The 26,771-nt window shown below is 42.1% G+C and overlaps 1 protein-coding gene and 1 non-coding gene across 2 annotated transcripts in view; one reads left to right on the top strand and one right to left on the bottom strand.

Moving 5' to 3' along the window:
- The window catches only part of LOC134210545 (serine/threonine-protein phosphatase 4 regulatory subunit 1-like), a 659,316-nt gene that overhangs the window by 604,758 nt on the left and 27,787 nt on the right, over positions 1-26,771 (bottom strand). Inside the window, exon 2 of the mRNA XM_062686590.1 lies at positions 25,559-25,646. Coding sequence (XP_062542574.1) covers positions 25,559-25,646 — 88 coding nt within the window. The remainder of the gene's footprint in view (positions 1-25,558; positions 25,647-26,771) is intronic.
- Trnad-guc (transfer RNA aspartic acid (anticodon GUC)) lies at positions 2,051-2,122 on the top strand. Its single transcript has one exon. It is a non-coding gene; the product is annotated as a tRNA-Asp (tRNA).

The raw sequence follows: 26,771 nt of genomic DNA, 5'->3' as shown, positions 1-26,771 counted from the left end.
AGTCTTGATAAATGTATTTATGTATAAATTGTATCTACTTTGAGGTTTGACAACAAGTTTTACGGGAAACTGCTTCCAATCTATCAAAGGAATTATGAACTAACCCGACATGAACTCACGTATCGGCTGGAGCGCCACCACAGTCTAGATTCGGACGCGCGCAATTTCACATTTTCCCCTTGTCTTCCGCCACCCCGCCAGCATAATGATGATGGTGTGATGCGTGGCCATCATACGTAAACGTTTCTTCTATCGAGACGTGACGACGAAATGCATCCCCCAGCGGCAACGGCAATAGTAGTAGAGTAGCTGACCCAGCCAGACAGTCTAGCCGGTCGTGAATTAGTTTGAAAATAACTTTCGCATTGCTCCGCTCCGACGTGTGCGCTAGCAGCCGGACGACGGCAGTCAACGATCGTGTCCGCGAATGTGGTGCATTCTTCCGAGTTGCAGCCAGAATCCGCTTCTGAAACCAATTCAACTCTCAGCGGTGCGGTGCGGCCGTTGGATGGTTGGTTAGTGTATTACCATAACCTGATACTGAAGAAAAGCACCAAACGACGACGACGGCGGCGTCCAGTCAGCCCGCCCTTCAGTCGGAGTGATGTGCATTGCGTTGCGTTGCAGCATCCCCCATCGCATGCGTCTGGTCTGGGTTCCGCAGGGAAATTGGCGTTGCTCTTGACAAGGAACAGCGCAAGACGACATTCGTCGTCGGTCGTCATCTTACAAAAGGTGAATTCAAGTTTTGTTGCAGTTGCAGATAATTCGTACCGTTCAGGGCTCTACAATTTGGTTACAATGTATGTCAATGTGTTTGGCGGCCGCAGCGGGTTGTACACGAGGCAGTACCGATTGTTGGACGGGTTAATGTCACCACTGGCCCGTCAGTTGAAAAAATAAATACAAAAAAAGTTCGTAGCTTACCATTTTTACTGAGATACTTAAAAACGAGATCTAAAAGTGTCATGCCAATTGGGCTCATATTTTTTTTCAACTATCGTTTATTTGGGAGACTCATTTGCCGTGAAGCGTTACGGAGCCGAACCTCATACCCTATTTATTTTTATTGCATTTGGGCCTTCATGAACCTCTATCTCGAGACGGACGAAGAAGTATTCTTAAGTGGCAAATGAAGTCACAGAGCAAACATCAAAACTTCTTTTTCTATTTCCTATGCCAAATCGGTTCAATTTGCTCTATTCATTCTCGAGTTACACAGAAATTTGTGTTTCATTTATATGGAAGCCCCATTCCAGAGGGGAAGAGGTTTTAAATCATCAAAAGAACGTTCCCCGGCACGCTCAAACATTTTCATGCCGATTGGTTTAGTAGTTCCGACACGGACGACAAAATCAGAAAATGTAATTGTATTCACGATACTCATGTCTTGCATTTGTAGTTCTCGACATCTAAAATCGACTGGTGACTGACGTTAGTTGATTGATTGTGAAAATTACGAGACTATTTGGTCACAAAGTAGGAGGGGGCTCGTGGCTTTGACGGCATTGATGTTATGTTCATATAAGTTAAAATGCTAAGTAATAACCACATATTACTACAATAATCTAATTTAATACAAAATCGCTATGTCCCCATGAGTGCTTTTCAGGCAAAAATGGGCCTCCCAGAGAGGTGTGCGCCGGTCCGAAATTGACGGCGGTGGCGTTTTTCACAATTTTGATCGGCGGCGGCGTGAATCGGCGTGGAGATTTTCTTACGTTCGTTTCTTGAAGATTTTTTTTCTGCATTTTTTTAGGATGTTTTCGAAACATCAACGAGAGAAACTTTTGAATTTCGTCGGAAAAAATTGATGAACTTCTCCCGGAAATTCTCTGAGCTACTCCAAAATATTCATTTGAAAATTATTTTTGGATTTGAAGTTTTGAGAATTCTTCGGAATTTAAAAAAAAAAAGTTTGGTATTTCCGTGGGAAATTCTTTCGAATTTACATGAAAAACTCTTCAGAATTTTCACCAAAAATACAACAAATACAATGTCTGTAAAATAATTTTATTGTAATATCCTATCCTGTAATATCCTGTAATAATCCTCGATAGTATAGTGGTCAGTATCCCCGCCTGTCACGCGGGAGACCGGGGTTCAATTCCCCGTCGGGGAGCCATATTACAATAAAAACTTTACAAATATACTAAATAAACAGTTAACACAACAATCAACAAATTAAAATGATTGACGATCTCTCTGTGCCCCGAGAGAAACGTCCAATGTGTTGCCCATTGCGAGATATGACGAGGTTTCCTTATAATATTTTGGTCCATCAGTCAAATGGTGACAACGACGATGGAGCTCGTTGTTTGAGATCCAGTTGTGAGGCCACCAGGCCCGAATTATATACCGCAGGCATCTGTTGATGAACACCTGCAGCCGTTGAGTGTTCTCCACTGATACACACCATGTTTCGCTAGCGTATAACAGCACAGATTTCACGTTAGAGTTGAAAATTCGTATTTTGGTGCGTTCACTTATCTGCCTGTTTTTCCAGATATTTCTTAAACTCGCAAAGGCAGCCCTTGCTTTCTTGATCCGTGCGCCTATGTCGATTTTGGTACCGCCGTCTGACGCCATTTGGCTACCAAGATATTGGAAGCTTTCAACATTCTCCACTGGTTGCCCGGCTACTGTGAAACTGGAAGGAGTCACCGTGTTTACATCCAACGATTTGGTTTTGTTGACGTTGATGACTAAACCTGCCGAGGAGGAGCGATCGGCAAGGTCGCTGAGCTTACTCTGCATATCAGAGCGCCGTTGCGCGAGTAGTGCAACGTCATCCGCCAATTCGAAGTCGTTTAGGTGCTCCATGGTTATAGGCTGCCATAACAGCCCGCGGTTTGGTTCACGGTCAATCGCATCTACCAGAATCTCATCGATTACGATGAGGAACAGTAACGGTGATAGAATACATCCTTGCCTCACACCAGCTACGACCCGGATAGGGTCGGACAGGACCCCATTGTGCAGCACTCTACACGAAAAGGCCTCGTACTGTGCTTCGATGAGGCCGATGATTTTCTCAGGAACCCTCTTGCGTCTCAGGGCGCCCCACATATTCTCGTGATTGAGACGGTCGAAAGCTTTTTCGTAGTCAATGAATACCAAGTAAAGGGACTCTTGGAATTCGTTGACCTGCTCCAAAATGATGCGTGACAATATGGTCCACACAGGATCTTCCGGCACAGAATCCGGCTTGCTGCCGCCGGAGAGTCGCATCGATCTTCTCCTGAATCCGGGCTAGGATAATTTTGCACAGAACTTTGAGAACGGTACACAGCAACATAATGCCTCGCCAGTTATCGCATACAGTCAGGTCACCCTTTTTGGGCACCTTCACTAAGATACCTTGCATCCAGTCGACCGGGAAAGTTGCGGTGTCCCAGATATTATGAAATAAACGATGCAGTAGTTGAGCGGATGTCATGGGGTCAGCTTTGAGCATCTCGGCTAATATGCGGTCGACCCCTGGGGCTTTATTCGATTTCATGCTTTGGATGGCTGTTTGAATCTCTAGCAGTGATGGAGCTTCGGTACTGACACGTGTTATACGTCGGATCCTAGGCAGATCATGCCGAGGTGGTGATGGCCTGGTTGGCACTTGAAAAAGTTGTTCGAAGTGCTCGAACCAGCGTTTCAGCTGGTCAGTTGGGTCGGTTAATAACTGATCATTCGCGTCTTTCACAGGCATCGTTGCATTCATCTTCGCCCCGCTTAAGCGTCGTGAGATATCGTAGAGGAGGCGAATGTCCCCGGTTGCGGCGGCTCTCTCTCCTTCGTCGGCCAGAGAGTCTGCCCACGCTCGCTTGTCCCGTCGACATGAGCGTTTTACTTCCTTCTCAAGAGCCGTGTATCGTTGACGGGCTAAGACTTTGGCTCCTCTGGTTTTCGATCGATATAAAGTCTGTGTCTGGGAATTCCTCTATTTATAATTTTAATTGCCTATCTTAAGGCCCAAACACAGAACATTCAGGAATGGAACGAACATACACAAATCCACTCAAACATTTGTAGATAAAATAAACCGTAACAGTTTCTACAGGAAAATGTTCGGAAAATCCACGGAAAGTTTCTGTTGAGTATTCTTTGAAATTCACACAGAAAATTCATCAGATTTTCAGGAGGAGATTGTTTAAAATGTGAACATCAACAAAAAATGGATGTCAATGGCAAATTGTCCGAAATTTTCAAATAAAATTCAATGGAATTTGCACGGGATTTTAAAAAACTTCTATGGAAAATAATTCGAAATAATAAGCCGAATGTTGGTACCGAAAAACGAACCCACCACATGAAGAAAAAGCAGTATGAAGAACAAGTGATTAGGCGCAGGAAAGAATGGAGCAGAACGATATGCGGAGGTTTTATGACACCGTCAATGGCGTGCGGAGGAAGACAACGTCATCTCCCGTCATGTGCTACGACCAAGAGGAGAACTTTCTGACAGATAAGACCGAAGTGGCTGCCAAGTGGAAGCAACACTTCGAGACTTTGTTAAACGATGGTAGTGACGGTGCATCGGTGAACAGAATAAACATTGGTAGTGATGGACTAGCTGTGGAGCCGCCTACACTAGATGAGGTTAGAAAAGCCACTAAAGAGCTGAAAAACAATAATGCCGCGGAGAAGGACCAGCTCCCGACTTCTCAAACATGGCAATGAGGAGCTTTATGAAGTCCTGCGCCACATTATGTCGAAAATATGGGAAGACAAGGAATTGCCTGATAGTTGGTTGGACGGCCTCATTTGCTAACTCTTTAAAAAAGGGCAAATACTGGAGCACGCCAATTATCGACGAATAACCCTCCTTAATTCGGCGCACAAATTTATGTCCCGTATTTTGTCAACAGATTGAGACCGCTTGAAGAGATCTTCGTCGGTGAGGGCCGATCAACGACGGATTAAATGTTTACCCTGAGACAAATCCTTGATAAATTCCGGAAGTACAACTTGCTGACACATCATCTGTTTATTAATTTCAAGGCAGCGTACGATTTAGTAAAACGAAATGAATTATGGCAAATTATGCTAGAACATGGTTTTCCGACGAAACTGAAACGGCTGATACGGATCGAAATCAACAGCAAAACGAAGTGCATGATCGCTGGCAATTAACGTGTTCTTTAATGGTGGTGGTAGCGAAATGGTGCTGGATGGTGAAAATATGAAGTTGTAGAAGAATTTGTGTACCTTGCTTGGAACTCTAGTGACGTGCGATAATGATGTTACCCGCGAGGTGAAAAGACGTAATGAAGCTTCTGTCCCGTAGTCTGCAAACGAAAACGACATTGGCGCTGTATACTGCTCTGATTCTTCCGGTGGCTTTATGCGACCATGAAACATGAACGTTAAAGAATACTGATCGTAGAGCTTTTGGAGTATTCGAGCACAAGGTGCTACGGACAATACTCGGCGGTATATTTAGTTATACCAGGTGTATAAAGGGCTGGATATTGTTAAGGTAGTTTACGGTGGGCTGGACACGTTGTTCGTATATCGAAAGAGCACCAAGCGAAGATAGTATTAAGTGGAGATCTCGGAAAAGACCGTAGGCTTCGTGGAAGGCCACGTATTCAATGGCATTCAACAGTAGAAGAAGACCTGAGGGCGCTAAACGTTAAGGACGACAGGAAGCGATTGGCCCAGGATCGAGTCCAGAGGAAAAGGATACTCCATTCGGCGTAGGTTCATCGAGGAGCTGTAGCGTATCAAGGATATTTTTTTTTTTAACAATCGTTTTCTGGAGAAGCTTTTGACTTGATATTTTAGTTACTTGTCTAAGAATTTTTTATAATGAAAGACCGATGCTACCAGTACTAACGTCAACTATAGATCGTGAAGTTTTTGGCCAAAATCCGTGTAATATATTTCGGATTATGTCGATGATTCTGCAAAGGAACACTGAAAAAATCCTATGGCAGTTCTATAAATTCATAAAAAAAATGACGCACTTACTAAGATTAAGTTAACCTTTGCATCCCCAACCTCTTTTGTTCATAAAAATTTTGGTGATGTTTTGTTCCCAGTGGGGTCTGTCGGGTGGCCATTTAGGACATTTTTGACTTTTAGGTTCGTTATTCGTACCAATATCGTCTTTTTATACCCGTATCGTTTTTTTGTCTTTATTGTCAAGACTTTCAGCCCAAGGCTGGCTCGTCTCGAAATACCCGTATCGTGATGAAAACTTATTTGCGATGCTTCTGAACAAATTTGGAAGCATGATGGCCACACTGGAACCGGTACCGGGGCTTTAACTGGGGACATATATGAGAATACTTCGAAATGTATCATGAGGCATATCAATCATCGGCATTTTTGGCGAAAGTTGTTTTGAAACTAATTTTAGATTTCTACTATCAATTTTGATCCTTTTGATCCAGTTGATCCAAACATCCCGGGACACCTGGAACTAATTCCGGAGACCCTGTGGAAGACTTGAATCCGGTTTTTGAAAAGAACATACTATTTATTTATTTCTTCGCCTTGAATTATAAAACTCCTCAGACTGCTTCTTATCTAATATTTCTTATTCTATTCTTAAAAACTAGTTTAGACACATTAAAATCAAAAACAGCACTTGCACTATTAAACGACCGAAAACAGTTTTCCAGAGGGTTGTTAAAACCATATGACGTCCTGTGACGCTGAATCATAATAAGATCGCGTTCATGCAGATGCCGAGAAGGAGCGTAAAACGTAACGTTTTGCAATAAATATGGACACTGCACGACATTTTTTAAAATATCAAAAACAAACAGCCTTTGCAGATTAGTCCGACGAAGCGCAAGTGTCTCCAGCCCTATAAGTTTGCAGCGGCTGGAATAGTCCGGGAGGTTTACAGGATCATTCCAGGGAAGCCGACGGAGGGCGTATCTGATGAAACATCGTTGAACCTTTTCAATCCTGATAGATTGTGTCACGTGGTATGGGGACCACACACATACTGCATACTCCAAGATACTTCGCACCGTTGAACAGTATAGTGCTTTGAGTGCATAGATGTCCGTGAAGTCCTTTGTATTTCGACGAATGAAACCCAATGCAGCAAATGCTTTCGCGGTAGTCATGCTGATGTGCTCATTAAAACGAAGCTTGGTATCAATGGTCACCCCCAAATCGCGGATCAAATCTACACGTTCTAATTGAGTGGGACCTATCGTATACCCATTTTCGATACGTGTATTTCGGCGAGAAAACGATATAGCTTTGCATTTGCTTATGTTGAGAGCCATTCCATTTTCCGAACACCACAGTTGGAGTTCGTCTTTATCGGCTTGAAGCGCACAACAATCGAGATGCGATGAGATTACTTTAAATATTTTTAGGTCGTCAGCATACAGTAAATGGCCTGATTTTAGCCGACTACATAGGTCGTTTATAAACAGTACAAAGATTAAAGGTCCAAGTACACTTCCTTGCGGGACACCGGACGTAATGGTGAACGCGCGTGAACGAGAGCTATTCAATCTGACGAAGGCCTTTCTTCCACTTAAATATGAGTGCAGCCATTGCGTTATCCAGTCGGGAAAACCCAGATATTTGAATTTCTGAATAGTGAGCTCGTGGGGAACTTTGTCGAAGGCCTTAGAGAAGTCGAAATATATTGCATCTACTTGATGTCGAGCCTCGATCTCTTTCGAGATATAATTCACATACGACATTAGGTTCGATGTGGTCGATCGCTTCTTCACAAAACCGTGTTGAAAATCGGATAGCAGTGGCTGGGATGCGGCGTACAATACGTTATGGACAAGCTCTTCGAAGACTTTTCCCAAGCAGCATAAAATAGATGTACCTCGGTAGTTTTCGACTTCGTGTTTGTCACCCGATTTAAATATGGGGGGATGGCGGCCGTTTTCCATAGTTCAGGGAATGATCCCTCATGCAGTGACTTATTGAAGATCACTGCCAACGGTGCCTGCAATGACACAGCGCACTCCTTGATGAACATCAGCGATAGCCTATCCGTACCAGGTCCTTTTGAAATGTCTAATTTCTTCAATATTGCGAGGACATCGTTTTGCGAAACGACTAAAGGTGGTAGGTTAACATCGAAAGGAAGAACGTTTCGTAGAGTTTCGGGAGCAAAATTCGGCGCAGCAGAACTATGCACTCCATCAAAAAACTCGGCGAAAAGGTTTGCAGAATCATCCGGTGGATCAGCTGAACGATCTTTGAACGTCAAGTTGGTAGGAATGGCATTTGATTGCCTACGATTGCGTATGAACGACCAAAACGCGGACGGATTGTGTTTAGCAGTTTCTTCCAGGCGAGCGACATAGTCACGGAATACGGCTTCTTGCCGTTCGGGGTAGCTTGATTCTATTGAGCGGAGGCTGTTCCAGTTGTCTGCAGAACGTGTGCGAAAAAATCGTTTGCGAGCTTTCCGTAGTGCGTTCCGGAGCTGTTGCAGCTCTGATGTCCACCAGGGATGTTTGAAGGGAATTGGCTTTCGTCTCCGCGGGACGTACTGGTTTAAGATACCATATAGCTTGTCATAGAAAACGCATACGGTTTCATCAGTGTTCTTGCCATTGAAGGAGTCCGTCCAGTCGATAGACAAAATGGCGTTGTTAAGATCAGCAAAGTTGCAGTGTCGGAAGTCAAATCCGTCGTCGTGATTCGGAAAATCGGTATTTCTGTTGTTGTCATTCACACTGATCCGAAGAACAAACGGTTTATGATGGTTGTCGATACGAAGTAGGGAAGTAGGTGGTTCAAGAAATTCAATTATGTTGGGCTCGTTAACGAATGCCAGGTCAAGAATGCGACCATTTGAATTATGCAGGAGTTGATCTGATGCAATCCAGAGGCAAACCATCGATTCGACAAGGGCAATCTCTTGCTCCGATGAGGCGTTAATTGGAAGTAAAAGTACTTATGTCTTCGTCGAATGACCACGTCAACTCAGGAAGATTGTAATCACCTACGGTGACAATTATGTCGGAATCCTGGGCTTGATTGCAAATCTGTGATACGGTCGCTGAGTGAGATAAATAAAGAGCCGGACTGGAATTTGGTCGGAGATAGATACCACAGACGAAGATCGAAGAGGAGGGTAGTTTGATGCGTGCTGCAACTTGTTCAAGATGGTCACTGTCGATTAGTTTAACGGATGTGCATTTTAACGTTTCCTTCACTGCAATAAGTACTCCGCCGCCGCGAGTTAAATTACTTGTAGCTGCGTTGCGATCACAGCGAAAAACAGAGTAATTGGATGCAAATTCGGAACTGGAAATGTCAGGGCGAAGCCATGTTTCGGTGAGGACTATGATATCATAGTCACAGCTGGACAACTTAAGATACAATTCGTTGGTTTTGGTACGCAGCCCTCTTACATTCTGATAATACAGTGTCATGGAATTCAGTTGATTTCCGTTCGAAGTTAGTGGCCTTATTAGTGTAGTCGGCGACGATTCCGTTAAACTGCAGGGGGATGATGCAGATGCTGCGTCACGGAGGAATTCGGCTCTGTGGTTGTCGTTTCGATCTGGATGTTCGGGACGCTCTCCAATCTAGATTGGAGAGGCGGTTTCCAAAAAACCTTACGTGTAGCGTTTCTTTCTTCGAACTCACGGAAAGAAATTCCAGAAGGCCATGTAGATGGTAGCATGGCTTTGTGTTTGAATTTTGATGGCATCCCAATTTTGAAAGACACGAAACTCAATGATCGGACATCTTTCCCGCGGGGCACCAGTTTTATGACTTTCAAATCAACAGCTTCTACTCTTTGATGAACTAGTTCCGCAACACACTCATCAGGGGTATCAGATGAAATGTCGGACAGGTATAACCAGAATATATCGCTGTCGCTCGAGGGGGCAGAAGAGGTTGATGGAGCGGAGTTGTCTGTACCACGGCGTACCTGAGATAATCTCTTCGAGTCGGCTCAAATTTCCCGTCATTTTCTCGCTTCCGTTTTCCCGGGCCGAAAATATTGGGGTTGAAACAGGGACTGGGGTTTTTGGCACTGCTTCGATCAACTTCTTGAAATTGGTTTGGATTTCAAACTTGATTTCGTCGAGAACACTGCGGCGAATTTCGTCTTTCATCGAGTTGAAATCAATCGTATTGACTGCGTTCGAAGAAACTAAAGCATTCTTAAATCTCGCGTTCTCCATCATTTTGCTGCAAGCGTTGCACATCCAAAATAGGTTTGGATTAATGGAGACTCCTGCGCAGACTATCTCATCTATTTTGGAACACTTGAGACAGAAACGAGCAGAACAGAAACCACCGCATTTTACAACGGAATTTTCTGGAAACTCGTTTGCACAACTTTCGCAGACGCACAGCATTGTGAAATGTTTGACTACACTGCCACGCAAGGGTTAAAATGTTAATGATGCCGACGCTGACAGACAGATGGCGCCACCAGTAAGAACGATGATAGCGAGATGACAGGTGAACGATAATCGTGAGCGGAAAAGCACTGTTTCAATCTAACACTACTATACTACCTAAGTTGTCTGCAATGTTGATGTGGACGATGAATGTATGTCGAATCAGGAGAACGCAAATCACATCGGTGAAACTTTGTGGGTTGTTTCGGGATTGGATGATGGAATGAGAACAGCAGCAGCAACGAGATGTTTATTTTACCCTTCGATGAACGTGTATACCAATTGACAATGTTTGTTTTAATTCGGTTTTCGGAGGTGGTAGCGGAGGTATCGGAGACAATTTTTGCTCGGATGTGCATTCACCATCAAGCACAACAGGTGGAGAGCGACGAGGTGGGACGGGGGTGGTCGAATGGGAGCGCAGTCTTGTGTCAACCACACTCTAGCCGACTCGGAATTTAATGCAAATTCTACTATCCTACCTGTGGCGATGGACTTGATTTCGACGATTAAAGATGCAATGAGCTGGAATGATGCGACTGAGGCAGCGGTGAGTAATTTCGGACGATGTTGAAGCGAATATTTTGATAAATATCGGAGACGAGCGGATCACAACAAAACCAATACTACTATGCGGGGTTTATGGGTAGCGACATACATACATAGCGACATATCAAACTTCATAACACTCCATGACAAAAATGTAGGATAACATTCTTTAGATCTTGATTCTACTTCTGGCCACTTCCGGGAAAATCCGGAAGTCGAAGGTGCGCCGAATAAAATTTAATCGGCGGCGGCGTGATAAAAAAAACCAGCGGTGGTGGCGTAACACCGTTGGCGACGGGTGGATGCGGTAGGGCGGCATAGAAATTTCTCCGGAAGTTCCCGCAAGTATTGCTCCGGAAGTTCCACCGAGAATTCTTCAGGAAATTCCACCGGTAGTTCCTCCTGGAATTCCTCCGGAAGGTCCTCCAGGAATTCCTCCAGAAGATCCTCCAGGAATTCCTCCGAAAGTTCCTCCAGGAATTCCTCCGGAAGTTCGTCCTGGAATTGCTCCTGAAGTTTCTTTAGGAATCCCTGAAGTAACTTCTGGAACTCAATATTTCAAGAATATGAATCAGTGGCATTTTCGAGAAGCTTTTAACTTCTAACATATTTTAGAACAGAAAATTATTTCAACTCATTTAGTGAAATGCCTTTATTTGTCGTAAGGCGAGTCAGCACAACTACATTTAATTCCACCAATTTTTCATTAATGTAGGCATTTTAAACGGACTCTTTTTGACTTCTGATCGAGTATAGGGTAGCAGTCTAAGCGAGGCATTCAATTAGACACCACTATATTCAAAAGGGGGGGTCCCGTAGCGTAGTTGGCTACACGTTCGCCTTTCAAGCGAATGGTCATGGGTTCGATTCCCAGCCCCTCCACCAAAACCCTCGTCAGTCGCCGGATGGGCAGCCTATGCAGTGGCGTATTGGGGTGCACGCCTCACCGTCACGGCTGCCTGATGACGACTGACAACTTGTTCTTCTCGGAGGCATTCCTCCAACGTTACCCGGATAAATGGCAACCGGACAATGCAACGATCATTGGATACACGACATGGACAAAACGGACACAATGGACTCACGACGAGATGGACCAGCAACGACAACAACAATGAATAATGGAAAAATCTAAAAACAGATTCTGTGTGGATTCTGGCTACAGAATACCACAGTAGATCTCGGCACAGTAGCGGTTGAGTAACACAGAGTGCCTATAAAATAAAAATAAAGGAATAAAAAAAAATATTCAAAAGTTAATTGAAGGTTAAACCGGGCCTCCTATCAAAATTTTGTTTTTGAAGCAATATTATAGCCTTACGTACACTTAGAATTGTACGAGAAAGGCAAAAATTAAAGGTTAATAAGTGAGATATCAATCGCAATCACATTGCTGAACGCCGCCTACAAGGTACTCTCCCAAATTTTATGCCGTCGACTAACACCAATTGCAAGAGAGTTCGTGGGGCAGTACCAGGCGGGATTTATGGGTGAACGCTCTTTTTTTTTTTTTTTTTTTTTTTTTTTACAAGGGAGAATGCATTTACACACTAACCCAGTACACGTGCATTGTAGTTGCCAAACTACCACACGGAAGTGTACTGGAGTGTCGGACTCGACCATACCGGTAATACCGACTAAACTCCCTTGGGCTCCACCATCGTTTCCCCCAGGAACTACCTCGCAGTACTACTTCTGGGGGGACGGCAGTACTAAGCGTACTCACTCATTATCGCTCACACAGGCACTCGTCCCACGCGAGACTGACTCGCACCCCATTCACTCCATTTGAGTCTTACTTGGATGCTCTCCCGGACGCTCCGCTGCCATGCCTCGAGGTGTCAATAGCGGTAACTGCCTGGGCCTACAGATATTGCGCTACGATACTCTGCCTCAGCACGAGCAGATCAATCACACCACTGCCGAAGCAGACCATACGCTACCCTGCCGAAGCAGGGACACTCCCCATGCACCACATGTGCACAACTGTAGGTGTGTGGGTACAACCCACTGCTACCCTGCCGCCGAAGCAGCTTCTCCAAAGACCATTCGCTCCATGTGACCCTTTTCAGGTGCTCACTCTAACACTCCACTGCAATGCCTCGAGGTGTCGATGGGATACCTCGACTCCTGCCTCAGCATGTGCAGTCCATACTCAGACTTCTGCTGCGCTTTGAGGTGACAATAGCGGCGGAGACACGCTATGACACTCCTGCCTCAGCACAACCAGATCACTCACTCCCTGCCGAAGCAGCTCACGCGCTACCCTACCGAAGTAGGTACACTCCACAACTTATTCTAACACTCCACTGCCATGCCTCGAGGTGTCGATAGCGGTAGCTACGCTACGACACTCTTACCTTAGCATGTGCAGTCCATACTCAGACTTCTGCTGCGCTTCGAGGCTGCCATAGCGGCGGCGACTCGCTGTGACACTCCTGCCTCAGCACAAACAGATCACTCACTCCCTGCCGAAGCAGCTCACGCACTACCCTACCGAAGTAGGGACACTCCACATGCCAGTTGGCACTCCCTCCCTGGGCTTGTGCTTTTGAAGCGGCACACAGTCGCTTTGATAGAGTCCGCTTACGGGCACTTGTGGTTTTTTGGGAGGGATTTTAGCAGAGCCCACTGCTAAATCCCACCACGCCCTAGGCAGTTCTCCCTGACTCACAGACTGCTGGGGAGGGGTCGTCAAGCCCTTGGACATGGTCCCTGCTGCCCCCATGGGTGAACGCTCTACCACAGACCAGGTGTTCGCCATACGTCAGGTATTGCAGAAATGCCGCGAATACAACGTGCCCACACATCATCTATTTATCGACTTCAAAGCCGCATATGATACAATCGATCGGGACCAGCTATGGCAGCTAATGCACGAAAACGGATTTCCGGATAAACTGATACGGTTGATCAAGGCGACGATGGATCGGGTGATGTGCGTAGTTCGAGTTTCAGGGGCATTCTCGAGTCCCTTCGAAACCCGTAGAGGGTTACGGCAAGGTGATGGTCTTTCGTGTCTGCTATTCAACATCGCTTTGGAGGGAGTAATACGAAGGGCAGGGATTGACACGAGTGGTACGATTTTCACGAAGTCCGTCCAGTTATTTGGTTTCGCCGACGACATTGATATCATGGCACGTAACTTTGAGAGGATGGAGGAAGCCTACATCAGACTGAAAAGCGAAGCTAAACGGATTGGACTAGTCATCAACACGTCGAAGACGAAGTACATGATAGGAAGAGGCTCAAGAGAGGTCAATGTGAGCCACCCACCACTAGTTTCTATCGGTGGTGACGAAATCGAGGTGGTTGAAGAATTCGTGTACTTGGGCTCACTGGTGACCGCCGATAACGATACCAGCAGAGATATTCGGAGGCGCATAGTGGCTGGAAATCGTACGTACTTTGGACTCCGCAAGACGCTCCGATCGAATAGAGTTCGCCGCCGTACCAAACTGACCATCTACAAAACGCTTATAAGACCGGTAGTTCTCTACGGACACGAGACCTGGACGATGCTCGTGGAGGACCAACGCGCACTGGGAGTTTTCGAAAGGAAAGTGTTGCGTACCATCTATGGTGGGTTGCAGATGGCGGACGGTACGTGGAGGAGGCGATTGAACCACGAGTTGCATCAGCTGTTGGGAGAACCATCCATCGTTCACACCGCGAAAATCGGAAGACTGCGGTGGGCCGGGCAGTGGGCCAGAATGTCGGACAGTAATCCGGTGAAAATGGTTCTCGACAACGATCCGACGGGAACAAGAAGGCGAGGTGCACAGCGGGCAAGGTGGATCGATCAGGTGGAGGACGACTTGCGGACCCTCCGCAGACTGCGTGGTTGGCGAAGTGCAGCCATGAACCGAGCTGAATGGAGAAGTCTTTTATGTGCAGCACAGGCCACTCCGGCCTTAGTCTGATGATAAATAAAATAAGTGAGATAATGCTAATAAATTAATCTCGGAAGGCATGCCAAGTTCCAGTATGAATGTCGAGCAATAAAAGAAATAAGTCCGCAAAGACTAATTAAACGACGTACTTTTAACTGGATATAAAAAAATCTGCTTTATTTGCAGGACTTTCTGGAATTCCACAGGAAATCCAATCAAAACATCTTAGAAACTTCGACAAAAATCTGGGGACTTATGCTAATTAAATATCAAATTCAACAGAAGTTCCGAATGACGTCTACGCCGTCATATAATAAAACTGAACTTGTAATAAAAACCTGATTGATTTCTGTTCGCGAAGTACACGACATCAGGCTGAAGCCAAGCTAAAAAGTGAACTGTTATTCCTATTTGTTACCTTTTCTGTTTTGAAACATGATCTGTAAAAAAAACTGATTCAAAACGTAAAGCACAACATTTTCTTTACTTTGTCACCATCTTCACCTTAGATCTCTACTTTTTTACTGTCGACCTCCGACATGAAACTTTACCCACTTTTATAGCACTCCCCGTCTATTCCCCCACTATCGCCGGTTAGTCAGCTATACTTCGTCGCAACATAGTCGCATCAGATTCGTCAGATGTGTTATAGTTAGAAGAAAGTGGTCTCTTCTAAATTTAGCGCAGTCTAGACGTGATCGAAGAATCTGCGCGAACTCGTTCCGACTTTTGGGAGTCTATTCTTGTTGGTCCGGTGCCGTAGGTACCGTCGATTAACAATCGATTAATCTTTCTTCAAATTCCGAATGTCGAAGATACATATTCTCCAATCATTCAGACCGTTTTGAATGTCAATCGGGAAATATTGTCAACATTGATCAAATCAACTCAAATTCACGGTACTTCTAATATACGTTCCATCATCCGTAACTCATCTATGAACATCGGAAAACTGCAGCAGACGAACGTGCAATGCAATATGTTCCACCGTCGAACAACATCAGGAAAGGATTAGACAAGAGAGGGGAGCCGTCGCGTTTTTACACTACCATCATCTTTGCAAATCCTCTGCCCTGTCTCGTCTGTGACTCTGTGTGTAATTCTATTCAGGTGGTGGTGCGACGCAGGAAGTCGTCTCTCCTCCATCCATATGGGAATAGGATGTGCTTCTTATTAGGCGGCGACGACAACGACACGAAGAAACCGTGGCCTTCTTTGAAGGCGCCGGGAAGAAATGGCGCGAAACATTGATTGGATTCGTTTGACTCTATTTTTCGTGCTTCCCTATTGGAGAAAGCACGCGTGAGCCTTTTTATGGAGTCCTTTCCATTGCCGTTCATTGGTGGGACTAGAATTTGATTAGGCGCTGATGTGATTACTACGTAGGTATCGTCACCGCTAGGGCACATATAACTACGATACGAATGCTTTCATTCTCCGCGTCTGAGAATGAACACAAATTAGCGCACGAGAAAATTCAATCTGATTACAGTTTATTGGTGAGAAATTTTTCTAACCTTTCCACGCCATTAGGTAGAAGCTCAAGATTCGAAAGTCATGTGCTTTAAAATATTTAAAGTTTTGTCGGTAATCAAAGCAACTTAAGGTGAAGGTGGGTTGAGTACCAAAACAAAGCTTTGAAAGTATTGGTACAATAAAAACAGTCATATACTGTAGTAGTTTTGGTGTCGTATTTATAAAAAACAAAGGATATTAGTAGGGTGGTTCAAAAACGACCCAGCACCACCACGCACACTCGATTCCGTAATAACTCGATTCCTTAACAACATTCCAGAGACTTCATTGAACGAAAACCGCATCGCAGGAAAGTTCCATTGATTTCGTAACGCAAAAATAGCATTTTATACCCCACTCACCCCCATGTCACACTTTTTGTTTGAAGCATCTGCCCCTGGTGCGATAGTGTAGACTAGACTAGACAAAGTATTTGCCCCTGGTGCGATAGATATCACAGTTGTCTATGGAGTTAAAGCTCTTGAATATTTCTTCCAGTCATATGGTGTCCCCCCCTTCTCGCCATCGCCCAATGACGGAGTGCCAGAATCAGAATAATGTTTAATTCAACCTCGACATATCAACTGTCATACATACCTGAAACGACATGTGCACGGTAAGCTTCTATTCAAACCAGCCCAAACCATCGGATGACACCCAAATTATAAATCATATTCGACTGAGCGTGGCGGAGCAAAATTATTTTTTGAACCACCCTAGTTATTAGTTAGTGGATAAACATGTTCATTATCACGGGAAGTGAATAAATATGCTGTGAACAGGTTAGTAATTTGAATATTAAACTTTTGTTCGAAGCTGTTCGATAAATTCGAATGTTGATGGGAGAGGAGCGCGGGAGGTGTGGGGTTGACCCGTAGAAGGTCCGGTGCCATTTTGACTGCCATTGTGGTACTCTTCCAACTATGTCCTTAAGAAATAAATTCGATTCTAAATCATTCAATATCGCTTTTGATGCAACATTCTGAAAATAGATAACATAAAGTGGAACGAGCTCACTAAATAAGTGACATAGAAACAAATCGCTTGCGTTTCACTTTTTCTATACTGGGACACTGTTGTAAGGTTAATAGTTCTTATAATAAAAACACAAATTAAGTTTGATTGGTCGAAGCGGTTGCATTAATTTGGGCCTTTATTATGAGACGAAGCAAACATACTTTCATCAGTTATGAAGATAGTCTTTTTGTCAATCTCTGAATCAGAGTTAGTAAACTTATTCGCATAATGCATTATGCAGTTCAATAATTTGCTCAGATGACTATTTTTCAATGACTTTCAATTGACTTGAATCTGCGACACCGAATCAACATACCCCAGATAGCCTCAGTTTATTTATTTTTAGTCGAATTATCTGACGTGCGATCATTCCGAATAATTTCCGATTTGTTGAACAAATCATCAGTGAAATAATCCGACTAATTGAATATTTTTGTTTACTTAATCCGTTCAGCAGCATTTCGAAATTTATTTTCCAATTCGGCCAATTGTATTTTTTAGCCAACAATAGTCCGCCAATTCTTCAAGTTGACTATTCACTATTGGAATAATGAAGTCAGTAAAAACAAAATTCCCTGATTTTTCCAGGTTTTTTCCGGATGCTTAGAATAAGTTTCCAGGTAAAAACACATGACGTGACATTTGTAGATTATCGCAGCAAAATTATCAGTTCAAACAAGTAAATATTGTGAAAAAGGTTTATATAAGACACTAGCAGCACCGACGAACTTGGTTTCGCCTAAAATTATCGAGTTATGCAGAAATTTCTGTTTCATTTGTATGAGAGCCCCCCTTTCCAGAAGGGGGAGGGGTATCGAACCACCACAGAAACATATCTTCCCTTCCGAAACCGCCACATGCCAGATTTGGTTCCATTTGTTCGACCTTTTCTCGAGTTTTGAAGAAATTTGTAATTCATTTGTATGGGGTTAGGGACAAAAGGTCGAAGGGACAAATGGTCGAAAAAGACAAAAGGTCGAAAAGAGATAACGTCGAACGGGACAAAAGATCGAAAGGACAAAACGTCGAAAGAAACAAAAGGTCGAAAAAACAAGTTTTATTAATTTCTTAAATCAACAATCTTTTTCATCCCTAGCAGAACCATCTGGATATTCAAAATATTGTCTCATAGTAATTACTCCTCCTTTGAAAATTGCTCATTCTGGCTCGAAGTTAAATGCATGTCACAAATTCCTTTGGAATACACCCAACTTGTAATCACCTTTTCTCCTTTCGCCCTTCTGCCCCTTTCGGCGTTTTGTCATTTCGATCTATTGTCCTTTCGACCTTTTGTCATAGATTCATTTGTATGAAAGCCCCCCTTTCCAAATGGGGGAGGGATCTCAAACCATCTTAATAACCTCTCCCGGCCCTAAAAACCACTGCATACAAATTTTCACGCCGATCGGTTCAGTAGTTTCCGAGTCTGTAATGGTCAGACATACAGAAATTCATTTGAACTCTCCCTAACTCAATGTTCTGTGACTCGATATTTTCCCTTACTCGATGAAATTCAAAGTCCCTTGAATCTAGCATACTGCGTTCCCTTCGTATTTCTATATCTCCCTTACTCGATATTCTTTAATACGAAGTAATTTTCCTATGCATTTTCACCTCGCTAACTCGATGTTGTCACAAACAGTTACATGCACGATATAGTTAGAAGTGAAAAGTGATAAGCAAGAAGTGAGAAATAAGTGAAAAATTTGAAGTGCAAAGTGAGTAGTGAGAAGTGAAAAGTAATAAGTGAAAAATGAAAAGTGAGAAGTGAAAAGTTAGAAGTTAGAAGTGAAAAGTGATAAGTGAGAAATGAGAAGTCAGATGTGAGATATAAGAAGTAATAACTGAGAAGTGAAAAGTGAAAAATGAGAAATGAGAAATAAATAGAGAGAAGTGAGAAGTGAAAAATTCGAAGTGTGAAGTGGAAAGTGAGATGTGAGAAGTGCGAAGTAAGAAATGAGAAGTACAAAGTTAGAAATGAGAAACACGAAGTGCGAAGTAGTACAGTCCCATCCCGATTTTGGCAACACCCGTTTTTGTCTACCCCCGATTTTGGCAACACCCGTTTTTGGCAACATTTTCTTCCCGATTTTGGCAACAATCTCGAAAATATTTTTTTTTATTACTTTTTAGAGCTAAAACCTTTTAATAAATATGTAGTAGGATAAACAAAACCAAAAGTGATTACCATTAAGGTTTATATGCGTATTATGGGCTCTGTACGAATAGTGGGCACTTTCACTGAAATAATGAATCACCACTCGTATCACCGCTCATTGCAAACAATTTCTATTGAAACTTTTCTGCTCTTTTTATCCACGTTTTCCATGTCCCTATTCACACTACCCTAATATAACCAGCCCACCGTAGAATGTCGTATTTTTTGCATTCTCACTGATTTTGTCGTCGACAAGCTGACTCACACCGTTGTACATAGTACAACATCTATTAGGCGAAGCCCGCTGTTTACATCACATTGCAACCGATACTGCATGAGTGATCCAGGAGCAAGCAAACCCCAGTAGGTTTAATTGCTATTGATTAGCAAATTCGATTTTCTAAATGCGCTATATAGCCATCAAGCCGTTTTGCTCATTATGCACCTCTTTTCTGATATCAGCCGAGAAACTGTAATTTTATCATTTTATCCGCTTTTTGTTGCATTCCAGTACAGATTATAAGCAACAATTTATTTTAAAGAGTCTTATTGTTTAAAATTCACGCAAATTTGTCTAGCGATTAATATTAGAAAACAGTTATCTTTTCCAGTTTCCTGATGTGTCAATTGCATAACGAGCCTTTTGATTCCGGCATGTTTGGCAACAGTTCAACAGTAATGGTAGGAGTTTGGTAACATGTAAGGCGTAAGGCTCTCGAGCAGGCATTGGAAAAAATCAGATCAAGAGAAAAAATCGGGTTAATCTAAGCCAACTTGATGCACTGCCGCGGGGCAAGTTATGAGATTCCTAAAATCTTTGAAATTGGACGTTCGATTATTCACCGTTTATTGATCTTCAACGCTCACCAATGCAAGTCTATTAAGTGAAGCTTGGTAATACAGCAATGAGCGTCGTTACGGTGCGCTATTAGAAGAAGCCATTCAAGAAAGCGGGGTACTAATGCAAAAATCGTTGCTTACATGGATACCTCACCATGGCTTGGCTTGTTAGACGGTGTTGCTCATTGTTTATCACAGCAACAATTGCTCCTACTCGTTGTTTGGCATCCATTTGAGCGAGACAGTTCACTCATTTAGGGGCCCTCCTTAGCCGTGCGGTAAGCCGCGCGGCTACAAAGCAAGACCATGCTGAGGGTGGCTGGGTTCGATTCCCGGTGCCGGTCTAGGCAATTTTCGGATTGGAAATTGACTCGACTTCCCTGGGCATAAAAGTATCATCGTGTTAGCCTCATGATATACGAATGCAAAATGGTAACCTGGCTTAGAAACCTCGCAGTTAATAACTGTGGAAGTGATTAATGAATACTAAGCTGCGAGGCGGCTCTGTCCCAGTGTGGGGATGTAATGCCAATAAGAAGAAGAAGAAGAAGAAGTTCACTCATTGGCTATAGATGCTACGATTGCAATAGATCAATGCTCACTGCGCGTTGGTCCTCCACAAGCATTGTCCGGATATCGTGTCCACGGAGGACTACCGTCACCGGTTTAATAGGGAGTCTGGTTAGTACGGCGGCGAACTCTATTCGTTCGGAGTGTTTTTTGGAGTCCAATGCCACGTTGCGTCTCCGAATTTGTCTGCTGGTATCGTTATCGGAGGTCAAGTGAGCCCAAGTACACGAATTCTTCAACAACCTTGATTTTGTCGCCATTGATACAAGCTCGTGGTGAATGGCCGTTGTCTTCTCTTGAGGCTACTTCGTCTGCAACGTGTTTATGACTAGTCCGATCTGCTTTGCTTTCCTCTTCAGTCTGATCTCTGATGTAGGATTCTTCCAACTTTTCAAAGTTATAATAATGAAAGTAGTTCATGGAGAACTGTAGTCCAGTGTAGTTAATCCATACTCACACTACATTGGATTCGCCGACCAATGTGCAGAATGCAGATTTCCCTTAGGGGTCGTACACATATTACGTAAGCACTTATGGGGGGAGGGGCGGTCTGTCGTTTTCTTACGCACTATATAAATAAAAATTATTTGTATGAAAAAAATCTTACATGGGAGCCTTGCGTTCATTTTTTCCATAATGTCATAGAAAATTGTGCACAGAACTTTACTCTTAATCACACCTACCACAAGAAAATTTGCATACAATAGAAACGTTTTTTATCACCACAATTTTTTGTAAGGACGTGGCCGACGCTATTGCTAATTTCAAATATTATTTATTATTCAGTTTGTATTATGAAATTGGATAATTAGTTACATTATCGTTTGATTACCATTCTTGAGTTTGTTTCAATTTTGTTTGAACTACAATCTCCGAGTTATGAATAATATCGCAAAAATGTCAATTATGATGCACGTGCATCACTTAAACACACTTCACATACTTTGTTGTACATTTTCTAAGTATTTAACTTCAATCATGCAAACAAAAAAAATTGAAATTTTGTATGAAATTTTTTTCCCGTTTATGGCAACATCCCCATTTTGGCAACAATAAAATCCGGTCGTGTTGCCAAAATCGGGAAGGGACTGTAGTGAGTAGTGTAAAGTTAGAAGTGAAAAGAGATTAGTGAGGAATGAGAAGTCAGAAGTTAGATATATAAAGTTATAAGTGAGAAGGGAGAAGTGAGATATAGGAAGTGAGAAATGCGAAGTGAGAAGTGCGAAGTGAGTAGTGGGAAATGATAAGTGAAAGATGAGAAGGGAAAAGTTAGAAGGAATAAGTAATAAGTGAGAAGTGAAAAGAGAAAATGAGAAGTGAGAAGTAAATACAGAGAAGTGAGAAGTTAAAAATTAAAAGTGAGAAGTGATTAGTGGGAAGTAAGAACTAAGAAGAAATAAGTGAAAAGAAGTTAGAAGTGAGAAATTCGAAGAACGACGTAGTAACTATCACTGCTCACTTTTCACCACTAACTTCTTACTTCTCATTTCTCACTTTCCACTACTCATATGTTACTGCACACATCTCACTACTCAATATTTTACTTCCGTTTTTAAGTAATCGCTTCTCACTACTCTGTGCTTATTTCGAACATCTAATCTCTCACTTCTCAGTTCTCACTGTTCACTATTCACTTGACACATTTCATTTCTCACTTCACTTAATAAGGAAATAAATTCTAACTACTCGGCCAAATGGTATTCGATCAAAAATAAATGTGTTCCCTATCTCGATACCTCCCTAACTCGATGGTCCCTTCCAGAGCTTAAAATATTCATTTTCATGAAGCAACATTAGTCCAAAATTTGATAAACATCGCATGAATATTCAAAACATAGAATGACATAGTCAGACGACTGCTCCACCAACTCATTCATTCGACTGCCACTGATTGTGCTTACTATGTGGAGAAAAAAACATAATTAACTTTGTTTATGTTGTTGTTTACCATTGAAAGTGCCTCGCGGATGAAAATCAGATTCAGTTTTATGTGATAAATTGCTTTATTCATTTGAAACGTGTTCAGATTTCAGATAATTTATCAATTTGTAAAATGTGCATAAATATTCAATGACTAATATTCAACCGAATATTGACAGTCCAGAGCCGACTATGAATGTGTCTGGAAGTGAGCTGAAAAGTGAAGAAAGGTGAACTGCACCAAAAACTTTGGATTATTTTACACTCTGGTCCGTTCAATATCGAGTAAGGGAGAATTCACTGTAGATGATTACTGGTGGTCAAACTTTTTTTCTCGTAAATCACGCAAGATTTTTTTTTAATGTCTCTAGGATTCCTTTGCAAGATCATCCAGGAATCGCTTCAGCCATTCAATCCGAAATTCTTCCAGGTATTCAATCCAGGAATCCTTTCAAAAAACCAGGGATTCGTTCGGAAAAAACTCCGGAAATGAGTTCAGAATTTTCTTCAAAGAGGAAATTCTGAGAACTACTTTGGAATTTTTCGAAGGTGTTCCTTCGAAACTTCTTCGAAGATTTCATTCAAAATTACTTCAGGAGCTCCAAAAAAAATTGGTAACATCCTTCGGAAATACCGAGAGAACTCAAAAATACGTATCTCTGTTGGAGATTTCTTCATAAATTCTTTTAAAATTTCTTCAAGAATTCCTTTACGAATTTCTTCGGAAATTAATTCAAGATTTTTTTTTCAGAAATGTCTTTAAGATTTCATTTGGCTTTTAATTTATTATTTTTTAAGAGAAACCTTAGAATTTTTTTTGAGGAAATTCGGTTGTTTTTTTTTTAATTACTTCAGGATAATTTCTGTTACAATTGGTTGATCACCTCAATATTTTGGTTTGATCAGGGATCGAATAAAAAAATTAAAAAGTCTCTCACTTATCATCTCTGCAAGGATGTTAACGATCATTCAGTAATTTGCGTTCGATCATTTAGTAGTTTATCAATAACACATTCCAGAAGCTGAATTTCAAAATATGTTGTATGGTGGACTTCTAGTGCGAAGGTTTTTCTACAACTCTGCCCAATGGTTCGTTGTTTGAATTCCACCAGTAACGGAGTTATAGTTATAGTTTCAGTAACTTAGACTAAATGATAACAAAATTCCAATCATTTAGTTTAAGTTATTTCAACTAGCGCTCTAGTTCCGTTATTAGTTGAATTCTAATAAAGAAGCATTAAGCAAAGTTGTACAAAAACCTTCGCACTAGAAGTCCACCATATAACATGATTTGAAATTCAGCTTCTGGAATGTGTTATTGACAAACTACTAAATGATCGTACGCAAATAACTGAATGATCTTTAACATCCTTGCATCTCTGTATAGATATACGATATGTAGCATACCGTGAGAGACTTTTTTCACAAGCTGTCATGATAAAGAACTGATTTGGGAGGCCATGATAATTTTTTTCTAAAAGTTTCAAACGTGGGGATCGATGTTTCTGATGGTGCATTTCAACAACACAAAATGGACGAGAATAAAACGAGAATCATCACATCTCTGTAGAGGAGTGCTTATCCGATTCTGTTTTTTTTTCGCACTTGTATACAAGTTTGATACATTTGTTATCATGGCTTGTTATGATTCGGAACAGTTTTTGTCTTTCTTTTATGATCGTTGTTCGTTATCTATTGAGAGCAATTTCTGCAAACCCTGGGATTGATAAATTTAATAATTAATTTATTATTAGCCACAAGTACACTAGGAATGATGGACGTTAGGCATAATTCGCCCTTCTTTATACACGGTTAAATGCATCTATTCAAAATCAATTTAAGACAACTCAAAATTAAGTTAAATTCACCTTATTTGAACCATTGGTGGAGGAAGTCAATTTTAAGTTGGATGGCTCAACCCGTATTTAAGTAGTTTCCGTTTGATCGCGTGTAACCTATCTTTTAGTTCAAATAGGATCGAATTCAACCACTTCCACCTAACCTTGGTTTCCTCTATCGAACAGTTATCGTTAGGCGGTTTTCTTTCTCTGTTATAAATATCGACAGGTGGAATGAAAGATATTACAGATCTAAAACAACGAATGTATGCATGAAGTACTAATGCCTAACTTGGTATATCCGAAATATTAGATGTTTCGAACAATCCGATTTGTTTACTGTAGTACTGTTGTAGTACTCGATGAAAATGAGACACATTGAGTAGCTTGAACCTTTTTACGTGTGGGTAAGGATTGATGAAATTTTTACTGAAACTAAACAAAAGTGTAATGTTTACATAAGAAGAAGTTTGTCACAATCTGTCAAGAGGTTCTGATTTGATTCCCATTGGGATCCAGAAATGTCAGTGGGGTTCAGTTGCGCAATGTTGGCTGCAAAACAAGTCCATTGTGCGAGATATGGATGACACCCATCTGATTGAGATGCCATCGAAACAAAAGAAAATCCGCCAAAAAAATTGATACCCCTTCGTGGAAAACCCAACTGCGTCCCACAGATGAATCGGAAGACCCCTGAGAATCCATCATTCGACAGTGTCACGCGTGGTGAAATCATTCAAAGAGATCCATACGACCCAGCGGCGGGCAGGTAGCGGCAAAATCGAAATCAACTAATCCAGCAAAGTAGGCAAGGAAGGTATTGAATCTGTTCAAGCGTCGACCGAATCTTTCTTTTTTGCATATTATTCAGGTGAAACAACATTCTAAAAGGGTAACACTTACCTGTCTATTGAATGCGAGGAGGTGGCAAAGTTGTTGAGGGAATCTAACGGTTCATTTTTCTTGAACAGATGCCCAAACGATTCCCCCGCTGAAAAGTGAAGTGAGGAAAAACATCGAATTAGAAACTGACTTGGAAAACTGAAATGGGTTGTTAGTTTCATGCGATGTCTCGACTTTTCGAGACAACAACCAGTTTCTACATGATTGCCCATTCCCACCGCTGTAGTGAAAGGGCGCTGTTAAAACTGAGCTCAGATTGCCACGCGACGGCAGTGGCGGTGGCTGAGATCGGAACTTGCTGAGATGGGTGGAGGTTGATGTTCGTGCTAAAAAGATCGACAAAAAATATTAATCGTGCGGTAAATACATCGAACGTATGTGGTTGATAAGGTGTAACGATAATTCTAGACCAACATTTGAAAAGGGCGTAACAACCAAAATTTATTCCTTCTGATTCCTCGTCTACATATAAAGCTATATATGTAGACAAAGGATCAAAAGAAATAAATTTTGGCTGTTACGCCTTTTTCAAATGTTGGTCTAGAATTATTTCCTTTATCAATGGTCAACCTCCTACGAACTACATAAAGTTGGTGAACCTTATCTTTTATCTGTTAGTAAAGTTGTCATTTACTTAGTCAAATCAGGCATGAAATCACGACAACATTCCTACAAAATTTAGATAACGAACGGCCATTCAACCCAGAGTGGTTTTAATTTTGGTATAATTTGAACTCCGAAATAAATGAAATGTCAATCGGGCTGTTTTTTGCCTTTGTCGAATACAAAGCATACGTAAAGGCTACAGGTTCACTCCAAAACCGAACTTATGATAGAAGACTCTGAGACCCATAGTTTTATAGATAATCAGATTAGATAATCAGCCCGACAAACCGACAACACTTTTTGAAACTTAGCATTGTTTTTTTATTCGCAACAAGTTCTATTCGACGAGAATCTTATCCCATTGTTTGCTATTAGAAATATGCCGAGAAATATCACGAGAAAGAAGGCATCAACACCGCTAGGTAGATTAATTAGAGTTTTTTTCTTCATTCCGAGATGAAACTCTATAAGAGACTATTGTGTATAGGAAGCTATCATTAAATTCGCCGGAACTCCATCCTGCAGGCCAAACTTTGTAAAGTAGCATACATATGTTGGTATGGGTAAAGAGCTAGTTTGGAAGAAGCAGTGTTAAAAGTATCAATAG

This window comes from Armigeres subalbatus, chromosome 2 (genome assembly GCF_024139115.2).
Source record: "Armigeres subalbatus isolate Guangzhou_Male chromosome 2, GZ_Asu_2, whole genome shotgun sequence".
Lineage (NCBI taxonomy): Eukaryota > Metazoa > Arthropoda > Insecta > Diptera > Culicidae > Armigeres > Armigeres subalbatus.
The sequence above is the reverse complement of the archived record's forward strand: the minus strand, read 5'-3'. Positions and strand labels throughout refer to the sequence as shown.